Source organism: Morchella importuna (assembly GCF_003444635.1).
Source record: "Morchella importuna strain M04M26 chromosome Unknown Morimp01GS029, whole genome shotgun sequence".
Classification (NCBI taxonomy): Eukaryota; Fungi; Ascomycota; class Pezizomycetes; order Pezizales; family Morchellaceae; genus Morchella; species Morchella importuna.
The window spans coordinates 325,641-346,590 of NW_025763426.1; the positions used below are offsets into that span (position 1 = coordinate 325,641).

General features: G+C 45.2%; 9 protein-coding genes across 9 annotated transcripts; 6 read left to right on the top strand and 3 right to left on the bottom strand.

Moving 5' to 3' along the window:
- Positions 1-687: 687 nt before the first annotated feature.
- On the bottom strand, positions 688-2,854 carry LAJ45_08382 (uncharacterized protein; the record flags this gene model as incomplete). Its single annotated transcript, XM_046117933.1, has 3 exons — positions 688-1,474; positions 1,532-1,980; positions 2,033-2,854. The coding sequence occupies 3 exons, from the start codon at positions 2,852-2,854 to the stop codon at positions 688-690; spliced, it is 2,058 nt and encodes a 685-aa protein (XP_045968859.1).
- Positions 2,855-3,293: 439 nt separating this feature from the next.
- On the top strand, positions 3,294-7,752 carry LAJ45_08383 (uncharacterized protein; the record flags this gene model as incomplete). Its single annotated transcript, XM_046117934.1, has 9 exons — positions 3,294-3,402; positions 3,558-3,631; positions 3,687-3,751; positions 3,801-5,363; positions 5,420-6,044; positions 6,524-6,708; positions 7,017-7,126; positions 7,198-7,508; positions 7,591-7,752. 9 exons carry the CDS (start codon positions 3,294-3,296, stop codon positions 7,750-7,752), a joined length of 3,204 nt encoding a protein of 1,067 aa, XP_045968860.1.
- Positions 7,753-8,884: 1,132 nt separating this feature from the next.
- LAJ45_08384 (uncharacterized protein) lies at positions 8,885-9,472 on the bottom strand (the record flags this gene model as incomplete). Its single annotated transcript, XM_046117935.1, has 4 exons — positions 8,885-8,906; positions 8,963-9,060; positions 9,115-9,389; positions 9,445-9,472. 4 exons carry the CDS (start codon positions 9,470-9,472, stop codon positions 8,885-8,887), a joined length of 423 nt encoding a protein of 140 aa, XP_045968861.1.
- A 390-nt stretch (positions 9,473-9,862) lies between these two features.
- Positions 9,863-10,405, top strand: LAJ45_08385 (uncharacterized protein; the record flags this gene model as incomplete). The annotated part of the gene is made up of 1 exon (XM_046117936.1): positions 9,863-10,405. One exon carries the CDS (start codon positions 9,863-9,865, stop codon positions 10,403-10,405), a length of 543 nt encoding a protein of 180 aa, XP_045968862.1.
- Positions 10,406-10,880: 475 nt separating this feature from the next.
- Positions 10,881-12,492, top strand: LAJ45_08386 (uncharacterized protein; the record flags this gene model as incomplete). Its single annotated transcript, XM_046117937.1, has 2 exons — positions 10,881-10,963; positions 11,043-12,492. 2 exons carry the CDS (start codon positions 10,881-10,883, stop codon positions 12,490-12,492), a joined length of 1,533 nt encoding a protein of 510 aa, XP_045968863.1.
- Positions 12,493-12,677: 185 nt separating this feature from the next.
- Positions 12,678-12,996, top strand: LAJ45_08387 (uncharacterized protein; the record flags this gene model as incomplete). The annotated part of the gene is made up of 2 exons (XM_046117938.1): positions 12,678-12,783; positions 12,848-12,996. 2 exons carry the CDS (start codon positions 12,678-12,680, stop codon positions 12,994-12,996), a joined length of 255 nt encoding a protein of 84 aa, XP_045968864.1.
- Positions 12,997-13,234: 238 nt separating this feature from the next.
- Positions 13,235-14,240, bottom strand: LAJ45_08388 (uncharacterized protein; the record flags this gene model as incomplete). The annotated part of the gene is made up of 7 exons (XM_046117939.1): positions 13,235-13,277; positions 13,349-13,376; positions 13,435-13,447; positions 13,524-13,704; positions 13,759-13,831; positions 13,890-13,927; positions 14,209-14,240. The coding sequence occupies 7 exons, from the start codon at positions 14,238-14,240 to the stop codon at positions 13,235-13,237; spliced, it is 408 nt and encodes a 135-aa protein (XP_045968865.1).
- Positions 14,241-15,557: 1,317 nt separating this feature from the next.
- Positions 15,558-16,713, top strand: LAJ45_08389 (uncharacterized protein; the record flags this gene model as incomplete). The annotated part of the gene is made up of 3 exons (XM_046117940.1): positions 15,558-15,678; positions 15,732-16,079; positions 16,154-16,713. The coding sequence occupies 3 exons, from the start codon at positions 15,558-15,560 to the stop codon at positions 16,711-16,713; spliced, it is 1,029 nt and encodes a 342-aa protein (XP_045968866.1).
- Positions 16,714-18,070: 1,357 nt separating this feature from the next.
- Positions 18,071-19,482, top strand: LAJ45_08390 (uncharacterized protein; the record flags this gene model as incomplete). Its single annotated transcript, XM_046117941.1, has 7 exons — positions 18,071-18,085; positions 18,185-18,198; positions 18,293-18,350; positions 18,399-18,673; positions 18,736-18,939; positions 19,005-19,376; positions 19,437-19,482. 7 exons carry the CDS (start codon positions 18,071-18,073, stop codon positions 19,480-19,482), a joined length of 984 nt encoding a protein of 327 aa, XP_045968867.1.
- Positions 19,483-20,950: the final 1,468 nt, after the last annotated feature.

The window sequence follows — 20,950 nt, forward strand, 5'->3', positions numbered from 1 at the left end:
CGGGCAAAGTTCTCGATACAAGCATATCCCCGATAGTGGCACACGAAAATCCGTTCCCGACCATATGCTATTATCGAGACTCCACTGTATCGATAATTAAAGATTGGCCCGGTGCTATCACCGCGAAGAGAGATTAACGACCTTAATATTATAAGGTTTCAAACCCGGTACCGTGTCAGAATGGGAAATTTGATTGTACAGTAATTAGGACTAGGTCTGGTACAGTATTGGGTCAAATACGTTACTAGCAACACGCATAACTTTCATTTAGGAGAGGATTTAATTGTAGATATAGATAATTTATAGTAGAGAGTGCGCCGAGAGTTCGTTTGTTTATTTCCATGTAAAGACGTTGGTCATACAGTACTTGGACTCAGTCATTGATTAAGACATTGTAGGGTAAACACCAAGTTCTCATCTCACCTCAAGTCCCTAAACCCAACATGACATTTATATACGCGTTTATGAACTACACATGCGCCTGCTCTCAGGCCAATTCTCGCTTAGCTCGTGCCTGTCTCAGTACGAGTTCAAACACAATATATCACTCGTTCAATGCAATCACTCTAAAAACAATTGATTTCCCTTAACGCCGCCTTCAAGCACCCCCCCCCCCCAAAAAAAAAAAAAAATAAAAAAAAAAAAAAATAACCCATCTAAAAGGATTATATAAAGTACACATAAGATTTACCTTTTACCCCTGCCTTTCTTCTTATTTCGTGGGGGCTGCGGTGCATCACCAACGGTAACAGTACCTTCAACAATCTCCTCTCCCTGATTCTCCATTTTCTCTCTTGTCTCCAAGAAAAACATCAAGTCTCTGATCTGCTCTTTTAAATCCTCGTTTTCCTTCTTTCTTTCCTCGCTCTCTTTCGTCAAGTATTCGATTCTCTCCATTAACCCACTATTCACCCCCTTCTCTTCCTTCCATTCCTTCTCCATCCTTCTAGCCATCTCTCCAAATTTCTCGGCCTTTCTTTCGGCTCGCTCTTTCCCTCGCTCTGCCAGAGGAAGAAGCTCCTGGGTCACTTCGCTGTGTTTTAACTTGAGCTCCTTTAGCTCTTTCAGCAATTCTCTAGATTCTGCGACGGCCTTCTCAGCGGCGTGCGCGGCTTCGGACGCTTTGTCGGCCGCCTGTGCAACCTTTTCTTCAAAGTAAAGGCGCTGACTGTCGAGTTGACTAGTGAGGAGGTATGTGTACTCCATGCCGATATTATCCAATTTCTCTCTCGGAACATAGTCGCCCCTATTACCTGGGGAGTCTGGGTTTTGGGAAATAGAAAGTGCTGAAGGAAGCTCGACTAGTTTACCATCCGCTTTGTTTTGTATGAGACGGTGGACATATCCGTCGCCCACATAGTCCCATACACGTTGGGTTTCGATGTCCATAGCATAGCAATGGGATGTCTCCTTGTAATGTTCAAAGGCGTGAGCATCATCATAGCGGCCACAACCAAGATTTCCACAAATCAAACTAGTAGGCAAGAAGTAAGTACGGAAATTCTATGTACGGAAGAGGGTAAATATATACCAAATCCATAGGTTATTGAAAGCTCCACAAGTGCCACAGCATTCATCTTCGTCTTCATCATCGTTTCTTTCTCGAATACCAGGCCCTTGTGTATATCGGCAGACAGGGCAGCTACTGTCTTTCCATTTACTCAAGCAAGCACAATGAAATACATGCTGGCACAGGATCGTTAATAAACCTGTGGTTTCATCCATACGTTCTAGGCAGACCGGACATGTTGGTAGCTCTAAAAGCGAGGGTGTTGGAGGCGGCGCAGGTTTTGTAGTGATATGGCTAGCAACCGTGGCTGACGAGGAAGCGGCAACAGCTGGAATTGCCGGCCTAGGACCCTGTGAAGGGAAAAATGGATCGTTTGAGATTTCAGGAAAGGCGACAGAGGAAGCTTGGTTGTTTGAAGAGGGTTTTTGAAACTGAATTGATTTTATAAAGACAACATGGCAGTTTTCGGGCTGTCAGTAGCATCAGTGCTTGAAAGTGTTAGACAAGTAGGACCTCTCGTACCTCCATGCTATTAAAAACTTTTCCATTAAACTCAGTAACAAATACTTTTGCGTCCTTTTTGTGCCTGAATTTCATGAGCACCATATAACGATTTGCTTTTCCGGTCCTTATCATTCTGAAATGGCTCACGGTATCTCTCGTCTCTTCGCCAACAAATCCCATAAAATCAGATGGAGTCATATACGATGGAACCGCAAGGATGGCAACGGTAGTGAGAGCATATTCATCATCTTCCTCTTCTATAAGCTCGCCAGTATCTTCCTCTCCTTTCTTCTTTAAACCTGGAGTATAAAGACCTGGCGTCTCGAGAACGTCGCGGTAAAGATGCACCAAGCCATATCCAAATTCTGTGTTTCTAGACTCCAAGGGAACGAAGTGGGCTTTCGCAGCAGTTCCACTGGCAAGAGGCGTAGAAGCTGCAGAAGATTTCCTCCGTTGTACAGGTCCGCTCTGGACTCCTGAAACCGGGGTCTCTTCAGAACCCATATCTATAGACTCCACCGCGATCTTCCCAAAGCGCCAATCCAACTGCTCGTATGTACCAGGTGGTGGGCTCTCGGTTAATTGTGTTTCCTTCGCCTTTTTGCGACTGGTTTCCGCCTGTGGTGTGATCAGTTTAGACACTTCCTTTTTGTCGGAAGTGATGGGTGGGGGGTGAGGTGGGAGCGTGGCAGCGAAGATGTCCGTCCCTGGGGGTGGAATCCAGGCCGTTAGAGAAGACAATTGGGTTATTGAGAGTTCTGAGAGTTCCGGCAAGGAACGAGCTATGTGTGAGGTAGGGCTGTGAAGATCAAAGAAGAGGTGGAAAAAATAAGATGGCATTGAAGATTGAGTATAGAGGTAAAGGCCCTATCACTAACGACGTCATTCGAGGGCCACGAAGGTAAAGTAATTTTTACTATTCTTAAGGAACGAAAGAGCGGTGATAGGTTTGTTTAAATGCTCTCGCGTACTAGGTACATACCTTTGAGGCTCCGCCATAAGGAGTGGTGGGTTGGTGGGGTTGGTGGGGTGTGGGGAAACGCGCCACTGGGTAAGGGTTAGAAATATCTGCGCCAAGACAGTTCTCTTAAACTCTTTTGGGTAGTCTGTTTGAGCTGTGATTGGTCGTGAACGCGTCGAGGGGTTTCCCTTTGTCTTTGCCTCCTCTCCACTTTACGCGTCTGCTGGCCCTGTCTCCCACCAGCACCTACAAACTTTCTCCTTCTGCATTGAATTAGCTACTACCTCTACATACCCCTCCTCTACAGCCAATCTCAAAATGTCAACTCCCGGTCTTCCAATGTCATCTCCTCCTCCGGAAAACCCCCGGAAGCGCCATTTGGACGATAGTGAAGATGAGGACATGGACAACGGTGTCCCTTCAAGTCGTCAGTGGTCCTGATAGTTATCCTTAGTGGTTTTCTCTTTGGCCGTTTATTCCCTAAGTATATGTAGAGGGTTATCTCATTTGGAGATATACCCTCACCTCTACGGTCAAAGAGTATGTGAGATTAATTGAGCTAATTTTATTTCTTACTACTAGCTCCCGCTTCTACGCCTGGTTGGGTCCGCTCTTCACCACCATTGATAGACGATGAAATCGACGAGACTGGCGGTGTAAGCCGAATTGCTTGTTCCCTAGCTTTAAATCGGTGCTGAACAATAGATGTAGATTCAGGATTTGGAGGATATAGAAGAGGAACTTGATGGAGAGGATATCATGGTGAATATGGAAAAGTAAGTTTCACTCTAGAATGTTTCTGGTTTAAATTCTGACACCCCCCAGGGATTACACTCAGAATCTCGTTCTTGACCAGTATGAACCCGATAATATCGACGACGAAGAATACGAGGAGATGGACATTGGCACCCGTCGCGCTCTTAGTCGGAAAATGGACATTCGGGATATTATTAGTCGCCGCAAACCAGCAATTTTCATGAGCGATGACGATGAAGACGACCAACAAGACTTATTCCAACAACAGCAACGTACGAGACGAGGAACCCATGTCTATGACGAAGACAGGGATGACGACGATATGGACAATTTAATGGGCGAGGCGCTATCCCTAGAGCAACTTGGAGACATCAAAGCTGCCAGTATCGCTGATTGGCTTTCTGTTCCAAACGTATACCGTAGCGTTGCCATCCATTTTAAAAACTTTCTCCTCGAGTATACCGACGGAAATCTTGCTTCTGTGTACAGTGCTCGTTTCCGAACGCTCGGAGAAGTGAACGCCGAATCTCTCGAAATTTCATTTCAGCATTTGGCCGAGCACAGAGCAACTCTCGCCCTCTTTCTTGCAAATGCTCCGACAGAGACATTGAAGATTTTTGATCAGGTTGCCATGGAAACAACCCTTCTTCACTATCAAGATTATCAGCGTATTCATTCCGAGATTCATGTTCGTATTGCTGATGTCCCAACATCATATACACTCCGTGAACTACGGCAATCTCATCTCAATGCTCTTGTCCGCGTCCGCGGTGTAGTGACCAGAAGGACTGGTGTGTTCCCGCAGTTGAAGTATGTCAAGTTCGACTGCAGTAAGTGTGGTACAACTCTTGGGCCTTTTCCACAGGACTCAAATGTTGAAGTCAAGATCTCGTACTGCCAGAACTGTCAATCGCGCGGACCGTTCACTTTAAACTCTGAAAAGACTGTTTATAGGAATTATCAGAAGATGACTTTACAAGAATCACCCGGTACAGTCCCTGCAGGAAGACTTCCTCGACACAGAGAAGTCATCTTACTATGGGACCTGATTGATTCTGCCAAGCCCGGTGAAGAGGTGGAGGTCACAGGTATCTACAGGAATAATTACGATGTTCAACTCAACCAAAAGAATGGTTTCCCCGTCTTTGCTACTGTTCTCGAGGCAAATAACGTTGTTAAGTCTCACGATGAACTCGCTGGGTTCAGATTAACAGAAGAAGATGAAAAGGCGATCCGAACACTTGCACGCGACGAAAATGTCGTAAATAAAATCATTGACTCAATGGCGCCAAGCATCTATGGGCACCGCGATATCAAAACCGCTGTTGCATGTTCGCTTTTTGGTGGTGTTGGGAAAGATGTTCATGGGAAGCATACGATCCGTGGTGATATCAATGTATTACTGCTTGGAGATCCGGGTACAGCGAAGTCACAAGTGTTAAAATATGTCGAAAAGACGGCGCATCGTGCTGTATTTGCTACAGGTCAAGGTGCCAGTGCGGTGGGTTTAACAGCAAGTGTAAGGAAAGATCCGATAACTCAAGAATGGACGCTTGAGGGAGGAGCGTTAGTGTTGGCCGATAAAGGAACTTGCCTGATCGATGAGTTTGATAAGATGAATGATAAAGACAGGTATTCTCCCGCGATCTGCTTTTGGTTTCCTTATTGGCTAATATATTAAACTTGAGAACATCGATTCACGAAGCAATGGAACAACAATCCATTTCAATTTCCAAGGCTGGTATTGTGACTACTCTTCAAGCTCGCTGCGCGATCATTGCAGCTGCCAATCCCATTGGTGGTCGTTACAATTCCACTATTCCATTCGCCCAAAATGTCGAGCTTACAGAACCCATTCTCTCACGTTTTGACGTACTCTGCGTCGTCCGTGACACCGTTGATCCTGAAATTGATGAACGTCTTGCTACATTCGTCGTGGCCTCCCACGGTCGATCTCATCCCGTCGGTAACTCTGGCGGTGGGGACCAGCCAACAGGCTCAAACAATGGCAACTCATCCGGACTCATCTCCCCTATACCCCAAGAACTCCTCAGGAAGTACATCATGTACGCACGCGAGCATTGTCGTCCGCAGCTCCATCAAATGGACCAAGATAAAGTAGCACGTCTCTTTGTCGAGATGCGCAGAGAGTCACTTGCAACTGGAAGTTTCCCGATCACAGTCCGTCATTTGGAAAGCATAATACGTTTATCAGAGTCTTTCGCCAAGATGAGATTGAGTGAGTATGTCTCCATGAAAGATATCGACCTTGCTATCGCGGTCACGGTGGATAGTTTTATTGGTGCACAGAAAGTAAGTGTGAAGAAGAGCTTGGCAAGGGCATTTGCGAAATACACATTGCCGAAGAGTGGGCCCAAAGGACCAGTCGGAGGAAGGAGGGGGAGGGTTGCTGCGTAGCCCCCGCGAGTGAGAAGTCATGGAGGAGTTTTGAATTTTACACAAGGGGATTCTATGAGGAACGTTTAGGTGTTTTATATCATAGCTAGTCAATTTTTCTTGTTCAAGTCTTTCCCAGTACTTATTGGCGTCATATTAAAGGTTGATGAAGTAATGTTTACGTTTTTGTAGGTAGGTGTAGGCACATCAACAAATTCTAGGTTTGCACGAGAATTTGTACTCAAAATGGCGCCAACCCGCTACGTGAAAACACGGGGGAAAAAGGACTCATATTGTAATAAATAATACATGTGCTTTCTCCTCTATGAAAGAAAGTTCCATTACTGCATTTCCTTGGGACGCTACAAAATAATCAACGACAATCGGTTGCACAGCCACAGTTCAGGGCCCAACCCTACTTCCCACAGTCACCCAGCACCACACAACCTAACAATCGATTTCGGCTCGCTCCCCGCCAAACGTCAACCCTATCGGATACACCAAGTTTTTTCCACCCCAACGAACGACGACAACAACCAACCGACAACGGTCCATCAACTTCCGGAAAATCAGTCAAGATGTGAGTTCAATTCATTTTCTTCCTCTATGCTTTATCGCGCGATCCAGGCCAGGGCAGGTTAGGGAGGAGCAAGGAAACACACTCGGACGGGATGTGTGTGTAAGCACGGGGGGGCACCGTCGGAAGGTTCGGTTGAGCATTGGCAATGGGATCGCATGCGGAAGAATAGGAATTGGGATGATTTTGGGGTGGCTTCGAGCTTTTTTAACTGGAATTACCAGTTCCAAAGCTTGGGTGGCAAATTGCCGATATATCGAAATATCACCAAAGGAATATTTCGAATGCTAACGAGTCATCTCAATTTCTAGGGTCAACCTACGTACCCAGAAGCGTCTCGCAGCATCCGTCATGGACTGCGGTGAGCGAAAAGTCTGGCTCGACCCTAGCGAGGTCAGCGAGATCAGCAACGCCAACTCTCGTACGCCGCCACCCTAATGCTCTCGAACTGGACCTTATAAAGCGTGCTAATATGAGAGGGAATGTATTCAGGCCAGACTATCCGTAAGCTCGTCCGTGACGGTCTTATCATCAAGAAGCCCGCCACCATGCACTCCCGCTCCCGCACCAGGATCCTCGCGGATGCCAAGCGTGCTGGTCGCCACACTGGTTTCGGTAAGAGGAAGGGTACCAAGGATGCCCGTATGCCATCCCAGGTCCTCTGGATGCGCCGTCTCCGTGTCCTCCGCCGTCTCCTCGTCAAGTACCGTGCCCAGGGAAAGATCGACAAGCACCTCTACCACGAGCTCTACCACCTCTCCAAGGGTAACACCTTCAAGCACAGACGTGCTTTGATTGAGCACGTTAGTTCCCCCTTCCCGAATATATGTGGCAGTAGTATCCGTGATGGTGGATGAGTGTGGCTGGTGCTGACAGTCAGTGTAGATTCACAAGGCTAAGGCCGAGAAGGCCCGTGAGCGTATCCTCAAGGAGGAGATGGATGCTAAGCGTGCGAAGACCAAGGCCGCCAGGGAGAGGAGGCAGCAGAGAATCCAGGAGAAGAGGAATGCCCTCGTTGGCGAAGAGACTGCCGCAGAGGAGAAATAAATCCAAGAAAAAATTACCCTCTAACAGCAAAAATTTCAAAAATTTCGGTTTCCCTTCCTTTTTACACTACTGCGTCTTTTTTCGTTGGGATGGTTTGTTGGGTTCTTTCTGTATTCGTCACGGGGTATATGATGAATCTGGTAAAATACAATTAAAGAGAAAAAAACAAGAACAGGCATCAAGGCATCTGGTGACATTAAGTGCATTTGGAGTCGGGGTGTTTTATGTTTTTACTTTCTTTACACTGTAGCGAGCAGTAGAAGTAATACAAGCGGAGCCGATGACATTTGGGATAGGTCCGGTATGAATATGATATCTAGAAATAACGATTTACGACAATGACGAAACAAACTCTGATACTATTGCAGGGTGACAAAAATAACTACGCACCCAAATTTGTATTGTAAAATAACGTTTTTTGGACCTAGCTACTTCAAACATACCGCCACAAATTTCATATCAGAAAGCCAAATCTCCCAAGCTCCGGAATTTTAGAGATATGTTATCTCTCTGATATCTTGTATACTCATGGAGTTACAAAGAATTGAAGTTGTCAATTTTTGTATGGTTGCTATATGGATTACTAACAAAAAGGCCGAACTTTGAAGTATAGCTATTGCATACATGTAACTATATAGGCTGTGAGAGACATAAGTGTATAGGCTGTGAGAGACATAAGTGTATATGGGAGTTTCTAGAGCTCCAAAGATCTTTCCTGTAGGTTATCAAGTTAGTGGTCGCATTTTCGGAGTGGTAGGTCTAGAAAATACTCTTTTCCAATACAAACTTTGGTGCGTAGTTATTTTTGTCACCCTGCAATACCTTGGCTTGATGTTCATTTGGTTTATGTTAGAAATATACCTTGTTAACCTCCGGTGGCAACGATAGCTGGATACCTGGGGAAAGCTCCATCCATAGCTAACACGTCCACTTTGGGTGTTTCAAAGGTCGAGTGATCTTCCCATGACCGGCCACTTGCATCACAGTATATCACACGCACATAGATGAAGCACAAACGAATATTTGTCCTACTACGCCGCTACATATATCTACCACACACTAGAAACACAAGCAAGAAGAGAATAAAACAAAGCAAACGATAATAATCCCCAGTTCCCCTGGGTGGCAAGTATTAGCCAGGTCCGATACGAGGCCTGCAGAATTCGTTAGCATCATCACACCAGATGAAAAGATGATTTTCTGAACATACATGTCGTGGTGCTCACTGAGATTACTCAGGTACTTGTTGTACTCCTCGACACGTTGCTTGTGGCTCTTGATGCCCTCTCGCTTCAACCTTTCGTCCATCTACTTTGTTATTAGCACGGCGCCTACATTCGCTATCATTCAAGTACGACGTACCCTCTTCCGCTTCCGTTCTTCAAACCTTCGCTCCGCCTCTGTCTTTCCAGCATAGTAGTCTCCCTTCTCCGGCCCATCACGTTCAGCAGACCCAGAGCGTGATCGTCCCTCGCCGGGTTCTTCCTTAGAATCCTTTGATTCTTCCCCGGTATTGGAGAGGGCGCGCTCGCTATTGCCGTCGTCGCGGTCCTCTGATTTTGACTTCGTGCGGCTCTTTTTTGATTTCTTTTTTTTGATCCCGCCGTCTTTGATGCCTTTAAGCTTGAGTGAGCCTCCTATGTTTGGAGTGTTAGCAATCGTGGCTCACCAGGAAAGGGATACATGGCGTACCTGTGGAGACGTAGTCTTCCTTCCCCATGGCGCTGGGTCAGTTGGAGACGAGTGTGATGATGCTTTGGCTGTTTAGCTCTTGCTAAAGACGGAAGGTACCGGTGTAGCCATGCCTGTTACCCGGCTTTGAGATTACGAACCGGCAGAGTGTTGATGTTTTTGGAACGAATGGATCAGCAGGGCCGTGAGAGACAGACACCGGGAGCGAAGGGGGGGTTGGTGGGTTCCCCTATAAGTTTCGGGGAGGAGAGAGGTTCCTTCTTATATCTTCTCTTTTCCAGTTTTTGGGAGGTCGTATCAAACAAGTTTTTTGGTACGCAGGCACGACACTTATTTGTTGTTTGAAATATCATTTCCACGGCCGCGTTCTACATAACGAAAATCTTTCACAATAAAACACAAGAAACAAAAAAACATCATGAGAACCTCGATAACCTACTCACTCTTTTCCCTCCTTTCCTTTGCGGCCGCATACACAGCGCCCGTCGGCCCCAACCCTCAAGGCAATCCCTTCTCTAACCCAGGGCTCAACGAAATTGTCCCCAAGGGCACCCCTTACAAAATCAAGTGGAATCCAACGTCTCCAGACAATACAGTATCGCTCATACTTCTCCGTGGACCATCAACCAACTGCGTGCCCCTCTACCCGATTGTGGAGAAAACGAAAAATTCGGGGGAGTATGAGTGGACGCCAAAGGACGATCTAGAAGTCGACTCGAGCCGCTATGGAATCCAATTGATCGATGAAACGACTGGGTTCTATCAGTACACGACACAGTTTGGAATCGGTGATAAAAAGGGAGACGAGCAAAAGAAAGAGGAGGAGAAGAAAAAGATGCAACAAAATACCACAAGTATAGTTACGATAACTACTACTGTAGTTCCAACTCCAGCTCCGACTAGTACCGAGACGGTTGCATATTTGTGTGAGTTGGATGTCGATGGCCAGTGTATCTGGTAGTGAGCTTAGCTCGAATGAGCATAAGGAGTTGTAGATTTCTATATAGAGTTTTTCATTTGTTTTATACAGGATTTGTCGGTTATTTGGTCATTACACGACTTGATCATGAGCGTATATTATCGTGTTCTTCGACAAGAGAGCACTATTATGTATAGGAACCTACATCTAGCGATCTATCCTCCTTTGATGAAACCTTTAGAGTTATTTGTGTTATGTCAATTTCTATGTTTTCTATATTGTATTATCATTATCATTATCATTTTTATTTTTTCATGTAGGCATTTTCGAAATTTCAGCACCATACCATTCCGTCCTATTACTAGCGGTCACGGGGTTGCCGTTTCTTTGCACTTACCCTGCCTCAGCAGCAAAGCTACAAAACCACCAAATCTCCCCAGTATCCCTCGCAGCCTTGTCAACTAGCCCACTTTTCAAACAACTTCTAATTCAAACGATATTACTCACAGTGATCACAATGGAGTCCATTACAGCTTCTGAACCTCCTCCCCGTCCCAGGCGTACGTCAACTGATTCCCAAAACTCCGTTACAGCCATGGAGTAAGCTCTCCCAGCTCGATCCTAGCTCCCTTAGCTCTAGCTACTACATGGATAAGCACCCACTAACAATATACGCTAGTTACATAAACTCACAACTCGCGCTCGAATCTGAAGCCCGTGAAATAATGCCATACGCATTTGATAGCTGCACAAACGCTCTTGGTCCCCTACGTCAACCAGTCTTCTCATGCAAGACGTGCCAGGTCCCCACAGAGTCATCGCCCAAATTTGCAGAATTTGTGACTAAGGGCGCAGCTGGAATATGTTACAGCTGTTCGATATCATGCCATGGTGATCATGAGCTGGTGGAGATATTCAACAAAAGAGATGTTGTGTGTGATTGTGGCACAGATAGAATGCCGCAGGGTAGCTCGTGTGATCTGAGGAAGGTTGCTGGCGAGAGAGGCAGGGTTGGCAGTAGGTACTGCCACAACTATTGGGGCAGGTTTTGTTGGTGTGATACGGATTATGATCCAGAGAGTGAGAAAGGCACTATGTATCAGTGCCTGTTGGGCGACGCCTGTGGAGAGGATTGGTTCCATGATGGATGTATTGTGGGCGAAAAAAACGCCGAAAAGGATCCAAAGATGGAGGAGGCGGTTGTCACAGCTGTTGAAGGAAAACAGGAGACTGTGGATACAGCTGTAGAGGGACCAGAGGGAAAGACAGAGCCAACAGAGTCGGCCCAAAACGGCGATGAAGAAGAAGAGGAGGAGGAGGAGGAACGTCCCGCCGGTTTTCCCGAGGAAGAATCTTTTGAGCACTATATTTGTTGGCTCTGCATAGAGAAGAACCCATGGCTACTTCGTTATGCTGGCACACCAGGGTTCCTTTCGGCTGTCGACAAAAAGGACGCTCCACTCTCTGTCGCTACAATTGTCCCTACTATAGCTCTATCTAATAACCTCACCTCCGAGCCTATCGCTCCAGGAGATCTAGAAGCTGCAATTATATGTGATAAGAAACGAAAGGCAGAGGACGAAGTTGTAGAACCAGGTCACAAACGCGCAAAAACACCTGACGCCGCGATAGCGCTCTCCTCCGGAAACAACTCTACAGTGGTCGCTATCTGCACCTACAATAATCTTCCCCCTCCACCGCCTTCAACTTACCATCAATCTCTCTTTCTCACAGCCACCTTTCGCACGCACCTCTGCCGATGCCCCACCTGTTTCCCCCTTCTTGCGCCACACCCATGTCTCCTCGAAGAAGAGGAAAGCTACGAGCCCCCCCTTGATGCCTCCGAAGATGGCGCCTCAGTTCACTCTGGTGGCTCACTTTTTGATCGCGGAGAGCGCGCACTGAACATGGTGGACCGCGTACACGCAATCGAGGGCGTCATGGCATATAACCAGCTCAAGGAGAAGGTAAAGGACTTTCTGAAGCCTTTTGCAGCCAGCGGAGAGGCAGTTGGCGCCGACGACGTCAAGAGATATTTTGCAGAGCTGAGGGGTGATGTGCCTGCGAAGAAAGACGGCGGTGGTGCGGCGGCGGATGTTGCTGGGAAAAGGGAGGAGAGTGCAAAGTAGTTAGAGCTAATCTATCTCCTCTCGGTTGGGTCTTATCTTTATTGTATTTTATTTAGCTGTATGGATTGGGAAGGGAAAGTGGTTTTTTGATCATTGGTCATTTGAAACTTTTACTATGGCTTACGCTAGCTATGTAGTGCGCATATTATTACAATATTATTAGGCACTAGCAGACCCAAAAGGGAATGGGTATGCGCCTCGTTAACTGCACGGCCCCCACGGATGGAGATCGATCCATACACCATGTGGAACCCGGCTTAAACTCATTGCAACATAGCACAGGACAGAAAGGTATTTAAGTTTCTGTCCAACTCGCGCAGCTAAAACCTTTAGTATTAATACCTTTGATCAAAAGACTATGAAATTCGTATCATACCAACGAGAGACGTAAGAATTGGCTTCAATGTGGTAAACACTGTTGAGGACATTGAAAACTACATGTATCTAGAGGGGCAGTATGAAGATATGTCGATCTCCAAGTCCATATCTGCTAAAAATAAATAAAATAAAAACCTCTCTTTCTCGCTCTCCTCCTCTTCTCTCTTGATCCTATATAAGGTCTTTCCAAGTCCAGTCTGGCCATAGTCTTTCTTAGACCACGCAGAAGACCAGATGTTGCCGACTTTGTAATTGTTGCGGGATAATATCAGCAACTCCTGTAGTACAACATATCCCACCAGTACGGGCTCATTTTGTCAGCCCTACTATATTTAAGCTCCACCACCTTGCCAGGTTTTTCCAGCTAGGCTGGCAATTCCCCACCGGAATATTTGCAGGCCCAATAACTGCAGTGTATCTTAGTACCGGGTACCAAATATCACTCTTCCAATTAATCATTCTTGTGGGTGTTAAATACACATTAAATGCCATCAGCTTCTTTAGTTCTAAGCCTCCCAATACCCCCAGTAGGCATTGGACATTCAATTTTGTGCTATCGCGCACCCGAGCTTTCATTCTAGGTCGTTAAGAGATTTTGTCAATAATCATATTTTATGATCATTATCAAATTGCAAAACACTAAGGTGTATTACCCTTTTGTACACGGAAGGGATATTTTCATACGAAGGGGGAGGGGTAAAGCCCAGTCCTGGAGGGACCTGTATCAATCCTTCGTGTGATAACCTTTTGACCCGCTCCTCATTTGCGAGCCGTTGCTTCTCAAATTCTTGAGTCTTTTTGAGCCTTTTCTTAGATAGGTGTTCCTTAGAACTACTTGTGAGGTTCTAGTCAGTGCTCTATCAATGCAATGCCTGAGTGATTGTAAACCTATTGAAACAGAAAGCCCCGCATCCCAGGATCAAAGATGCCATATTCACGACTCGTATACAAGATAAGAATACTGTGATTTTGTGTTACTGTATTGTGGCAAGGGTCTGTAGGGGGAAACCTTTATGTACCCTTTTGTGGGGTTACTTTCTCGGCAGACGCGTGTGAGCTAACGGTTAGTTACCCCATCATTTGGAATTTGCCGAGTTGTTCCGGACTCAGTAAACATCTGTCAAGTCTAAAACGTCATTGGTGTTATTTAGCTCCGATCTAACATCCTACCAATACCCATTGGGCAAGACATTGGACGGAACCCTTCCTTCTTATTCTAGAGGGGATTGTATCCTTTGATCAACTAATCAACGATGAGATTGGATACCTTTCCTTATTCGTCTCAATTGAAGGTGTAATTACGATGAAGCATATGCAAGGCAGTAAGGCAAATCATACCCCAAATGTCTCTTCTGATAGGCGGCTGACATGCCTACATGTAGTTACGCGACCCTGGGCAGCATCGATGTTATGCAGAAATTTGACATCTGCAGCTCTATCTACCTACCTAGCTCGGCATATGGTCAGCAAATAACACTGAAATTACAGGCATTCACCAATTAAAGGATGGCCTGAAGTTCGTGGTGAGTTACTATCAAGTTGATAGTAACTGCAAGGTAAGGTTTGGCGTCCCAACCCTTTTACTCGTAGCTTTATAGCGTTTCCGAACACGACCAATATTGCATGACATACAAAAAGGTGGATTTGGCGCTTTTTCGTATGTCATGCAATATTGGTCGTGTTCGGAAACGCTATAAAGCTACGAGTAGATACCTGCTTTATCAAAGTCACCCAATTGTACTTTATTGTTAAGAGGTTTTATAGGCGATTAGCCATCTGTTTCATCAGAGGTTCTTCCGACTCGGCTAACAATAATAATGCAAGGGAGGCGAATCCATGTTCTTTTCGCTACTGTAGGCATATATCAGATCAAGAAGCCATAGCCTCGTTTCGGTAAAGTTGATGTCAGGTTTAACCTTACATCCACAGGTCCGGTGAGGCGGGGTCCGTTTTGGGGGCGAAGACGGGCCTGGTACCTGCATTACTTGGGGTTGTTTCGGGTCTAGACCATCCCTATATTGGATCCATGCCCGGTAGAAGTGGAATACCTATGCAGGAGGTAGGTATCGCGCTTTTTATCTGGAAAACATACAGATGCGGTAGGCAAAACAAAAACTCATTTTCCTTGACTAATCTCAGCCCGTGTTCGCTAACTCATAATCTGTCAGACTGCAGCCGTTGTTCTATGGCTCTCTATTATGAATGATGAGGGGGGTGCGTGAGCTGCGGCAATGCCACGCGGCGGCGAGTAGCATAAGGATTTGATTTTGTGCTACTGAGATTCCTCATCCGGCGGGGTCCCATAATCATCCCCAATAAACAATCAATTGACATACAAGTCAGGCAATAATAATGGCTGATGGATGATCGAAAACATCGGTGGCTAGGGCACGCAAATCTCCGCTGCGGTGCAGGTTTCCAAAAATACTAGTAGCCCTAACTCAATGTTTTTTTCTAATAGAAGTTAACAGTAGGCCAGGGTGCATATACTTGCTTGATTGTAGGATTTTTCTCTTTCTTTTCTTTTTTTTCACCTACTCCCCCTCCCTCTTGCACTCTTACTTTCGTATCATCTTGTAGACTTCTGAACCATCTTCCGAACCAAATCAATCATTCAGCCACTACAGAGCTTACTTCTAAACGTTCAATTCTTTCATTTAATATTAATATTCGCTACCCCCCATGCCATGGGTTGGAAAGAACGCTCTATCTATGCATGGCATACACTACTCAGTCTTAGCTTTTTCGCATCTTTAACACTGGCTCTTTTGGACACGGAAGCAGCGTCTCAAAAAATCGATTCAGTTTGTCAGTTCCCTATATACAATCCCCCACTCCCCAGCACTAACTCATATCATTAGATGTTGGAAAACTCAGTGCAGCATGGATCGACGCCGATCACACGGAAGGCTGTGGTGAACGCCTGCTTGGCGTCCTCGATAACACGAATCTCACGTTCGGGCCCGTTCACGACAATACCACCGACCACTCAAATCCTTATTTTATCTCACTAGCATCACCACAGACCGAAAATCTTACGGTCACGATGCAGTCTTCGATATCTTCGGAAAATTTGGGTGCTGCATGGTGGTCTGTAGCGGCAGAGCTTGACGACGATGATGAAGAATACAAAATAACGGGCACACTGAAAAACACCAAAAATCTCTCCAATAATAAATTCTCCGGAAACTTTGGGAGTGGGGGTCTTGGTGCGGTATTAAGAAGAGTGACTTTGAATGGGAGTATCAGGCCTCCAACACTACATTCTCCGGGACGGTAACAGAGGATGGAGACATAGAGTTTGAGATTGAAGGTAGCATGGTAGATGGAGATACAGGGCGTACAATAGCCTACACCATACAATTCCACGGGAAATGGGACTCGGGGACAGCGAAATTAAATTTTTCGTCTAATAATCCGACATGGCCTAAGGCCGGTACTGGGGAGAGCGACACAACTACGGCAGCTAAAACATCTGGGATTCTCGTAGACACTGGTCCGACGCCCACTGGAAGTGCGGAGAAAGATGATGATGATAAGAATTTCATGGACGATATTTCCAAGAAGCTGGGACTTGGGGGTGTTGTGGGGGTAATATCAGGTGGAGTAATATTACTTGGTATTGTCGGGGCGTTGATATTTTGCGCCGTGAATCGGAGGAAAAGACATCGCGAGGCTGGAAGAGTATATCCTGAAGTTGCTTATATCTATACACCATCGCCTGATCTCGATGGAAGCTATCCGGGCTCGTATAGATCAAACTCGGAGCTGGATATGAGGGAGGTCCTGGTGAACGACTATTCATTGCCAGTAACCAATCAACATCAGTGGAGGCAATTCTAGTCCTCATACATTCGTATTTCCTTTTGCTTTTATCTATTGCTTTTTGCGGGCGTTTTCACTTTCTGTTTATCGGGCTTAATCTCCTTGTATTTTTATCTCGGGATTGGATTGGGTTGGGAGGTGTGCTTTTTCTTTTCTTTTCCGAAAGTGACAACTCATTAGCAGTATTTTCACTTTCAATGCCTTCAACCATGATATATCAATACCCTACCAGGTTGTATAGCAATATTTCTATGAGTGCTGTATTTGTAGCTTCCGGGTGATCGACAGTATAGTAGCCATAGCTTAACAGTTGATATTGGGGGCCATTTGTTTCAACTATAGCAAATCGCTAGGGTAACTCTAGCATGTACCTAGTTACTTGAAAATCACTGTTTTTACTAACCCACATGGCCCCCGCTCGCTGGTGTGATCAGTTCATTTAAGATATCTTGTTTTTATCTTATTCATATGCTCTCCCTGCCCCACTACAGGCAAGCAAAAAAGCGCATAAATTCCTCAGCCGCAGACTGACAGGGAGGGTGTACGTACATATGTAGATATGCACAAAATGGGCTCTATGTAGGCACATGTAATTACTTTATATAGCTGTAACACGTGTGTAGGTGAGTCCACCATCTAGAGTACAAGTTCATGTAGATACGAAATACCGATTCGATCCCTTGAATTGTGTATCTGTAAATATTAACGGTCTCCTCATTATCCAGGCAGTTTAAGGGTCTACCCGGCTGGGTTGGCTGCAGATTAATGTCACTTACCATATATGTATGTAGTTACACCTCATCACATCATTAATGGCGAGCATAATTGTTGAAAGAGTAGAAAGAGATATCGATGGTGGGGTGTTGGCATTCTTCAAGCCAGCTAGAGTTAGTGTCACAAATACAATAGGCGACCTAACTGAGATACGACCCGGATATGTTAGGGTGTAACTAGGAAAGATTCGATTTTAAATTTTCTGTACCAACTTGACTGCTGACTATCCGAATCGAGTCAGAGATTTTATACACTCCACATCAATGACCACATTGTTTATCCATGCCGGTAGGTATTTCGAAATGGCGGTGTGGTGGTACTCTACATAAAGCTACACACGTAGAAGGTAATTGTTAGCCTAGCGATGATCTTCGCTACCACGATTATCTTTTTATTACGCAATATTTTATCCAAATAGGGAGGGGTTGTGGCCGCTCGGCGGCCCTGGTTGGTTGAGCCGGGGTACTCGGAACAGTAGTACTACACTCGTAGGTAAAGCTACTAGTACAGTAAGATGCTCATATATATTCGGATTTTGTCTTGTTGACGGAGTTTGCGGTATGGAGTTAAAGTCTAGGCCCATGTACGCACTGTACATAAGATGGGCATGTACCCAGTCAAAGATATATATGTGATGTAGCTTGTTTTTTCTTTCTTTCTTTGTTTAATTCATTAATTGCATGCAACTTTACAGTTATGGCAATATGTGATGTAGCTTCAGATTAGTGGGTAAATACCAAACTGCCCCTCATCCTATAACACTTGGAAACATCACGGCATCGATATCAATATTAACAACTCATAAACCTCACGATACTTTTAGAATAATGTCCACCGAAAAGAAAAATCGCATAATCCTTGGTCTTATGACCTTTGGGCCTGTATGTCCGTCCGGTCTTGCTCGTTAACCACTGTTACGATATAACCAGGACCGAAATGATGGCGCTCGCATTACTTCCCTCACAGAATTCAAAAACATACTCACCGCTTTCCGTGATCGCGGCTACATCGAACTCGATACAGCTCGTGTCTACTGCGGAAGCCAGCAAGAATCCTTTACCGCATCCGCCGGATGGAAACAGGCGGGTTTTACCATTGCAACTAAGCTCTACCCAAACCAGCCAGGAATCCACAAGGCGGCATCTATAAAGGAGAATATTGCCAAGTCACTCAGCGAGCTAGGTACGGAGAAGGTAGACTTATGGTATTTTCACGCACCAGATAGGTCCGTTCCCTTCGAAGAAACACTAGAAGCAGTCAACGAAGCGTACAAGGAGGGAAATTCAAGAGGCTGGGATTGAGTAATTACACTGCATTTGAGGTGGCCGAGATTTGCACCCTGTGTAAGGAAAGAGGATGGGTGAAACCAAGTGTGTATCAGGGAATGTATAATGTCATCACCAGAGCGATTGAGAAGGAGTTGTTCGTGGCCTGTAGGAAATACGGACTTGACATCGTGGTCTATAATCCGTAAGTTACCTTCATGATTTATCAATCGCATAGCATCGGTCATTAATAGTACTTCCTTAAACCAGTCTAGCAGGCGGCTTCTTCACCGGCAACTACAAATCGCCCGCCCTCCCCGAGTCAGGAAGATTCAGTAATACCAACCCCTCGGGTAGTGTCTACCGTGCTCGTTATTTTAATGACCACTATTTCAATGCGCTCAAACTCATTGAGCCCGTTGCGGAGAAGCACAATCTTACCATGGTAGAAATTGCGTTTCGGTGGTTGCTTCACCATTCAGTGCTAAACATCAAGAACGGGAATGATGGAATAATATTGGGTGTGAGTAGCCAGAAGCAATTAGAGGAGAATCTGGATCAACTAGAGAAGGGTCCCTTTCCAAGTGAGGTGGTAGAAGTGTTGAATAAGGCCTGGGAGGTGGTGAATCCAAATACGCCAAAGTAAGTGCTTTCCCTGGATAGACCCATTTTTGAAATATTAGCGACTCACTTCGGGAATAGTTATTGGCATTTGGAATTGAAGTACACTTACGATACGACTGTCTGATTGAAAGACGAAGGGTACATCGACCTAGGGGTATATAATATAGGTATATAAAGTGTTAAGTAGCACATAAAAAATATGATTGATGTAGATGAATAACCGGGAACTTTATTATATGGATTGATGAGCAAAAGGAAAAATTGTATTTCTCTGGTTTACTCCTTAATCCGAACCCCGGCCTCGCTGCCGTACTTGTTTCCTTTCGAGGGCATGCACGAGCACATACGGCACTTATGCTACGGAACCCGAAAGAAATACGTGCTTAGGGCGATTCTAAGCTAGCTGGTTATCCCTCCAGGTGTTTCCCCCAAGAAGTGAGGTAAATCCAGGACGACAATCAGTGAATCTACGGCTTCCAAGGCTACCTCCTCACATCAACTGACTAGCGCATTTTCTTGTTTACAGTATTGATATTGGTCTTGTTTAATTAGATTGCTCATCATCGTTCCATCCGCGTATTCTAGTAGTTTGGCGGTGTGTAATAACTGGACATGAATAAGCCACAACGGGTATTTGATTGATATGATGGAATGTCAAGTAATCTGTAAAATGTTAATTATACTCCTAGAACATCTTAAAGGTCTATAGTGCATACTATTGAGGATTCGGTTACTTCACTGTATGTGCAGCTGTTCCCTTACCCGGAGAAAATCGATGAGATAGCTATAGGGTTCATGTAGCCTCACGCGAAGCCCGAGATCTATCCAGTCGAAAACGATCTTGCTCGATGTCGTAGAGCATTTGACGTCTGCAGCCTCCAGCTGCATGGTTTGCTTAATCGACAATTGATTTGGATTCATAAGAAAGCTAATGTGTTTAGGAGACTGGTCACTGCATTCATCCGCTTAAGGAAATTAGCATAGCTTTTCTAACTACCATCTAGCTAGTTGTCCTAGCGTCTCCATGAGGACACGATTAGGCCAGGCAAACCGAACATGCAATCGTATGAATCCCAGGGGTCTAATATTGTGGTCGTGGAAAAGAAAATATGCATAGTAGGAATAATTAGGTAGGTTTAAGCATCATGTATACTCGCATATCAAGTACAAGCGGAGTGCGGCCTTCGGCCGCCCAAATGTACTAAGGAAATGAGGTGCGGGCGGTACTACGATAGTAATTTCTTAGATTATTGCTGTCATTCTGGATTGTTGGGTCATCCAAACATACAGGCATGCACTAAACCTCATCTCCACCTCTCCTCATATGTAATCTGTGATATATTAGCTCTAGTATGCACTCTAAGTCATTCAATGAGTAGCGTTAGTATGTACATGTACATGATAAAATGGTATCAGGGAAATTCGACCTTCAAGTTCATATATAAAAATATAGCTGTAGTTCTGTCAGTGGTTGTTCTCTTATATCCATCAATTGCAATAGCTACACGCCTTTTAATGCAAGTTCCCTTCCATCTCGGGAGTAGTTCTTTGTCGAATCATGATATGCAATCAATATTAGAAATACATGTAGT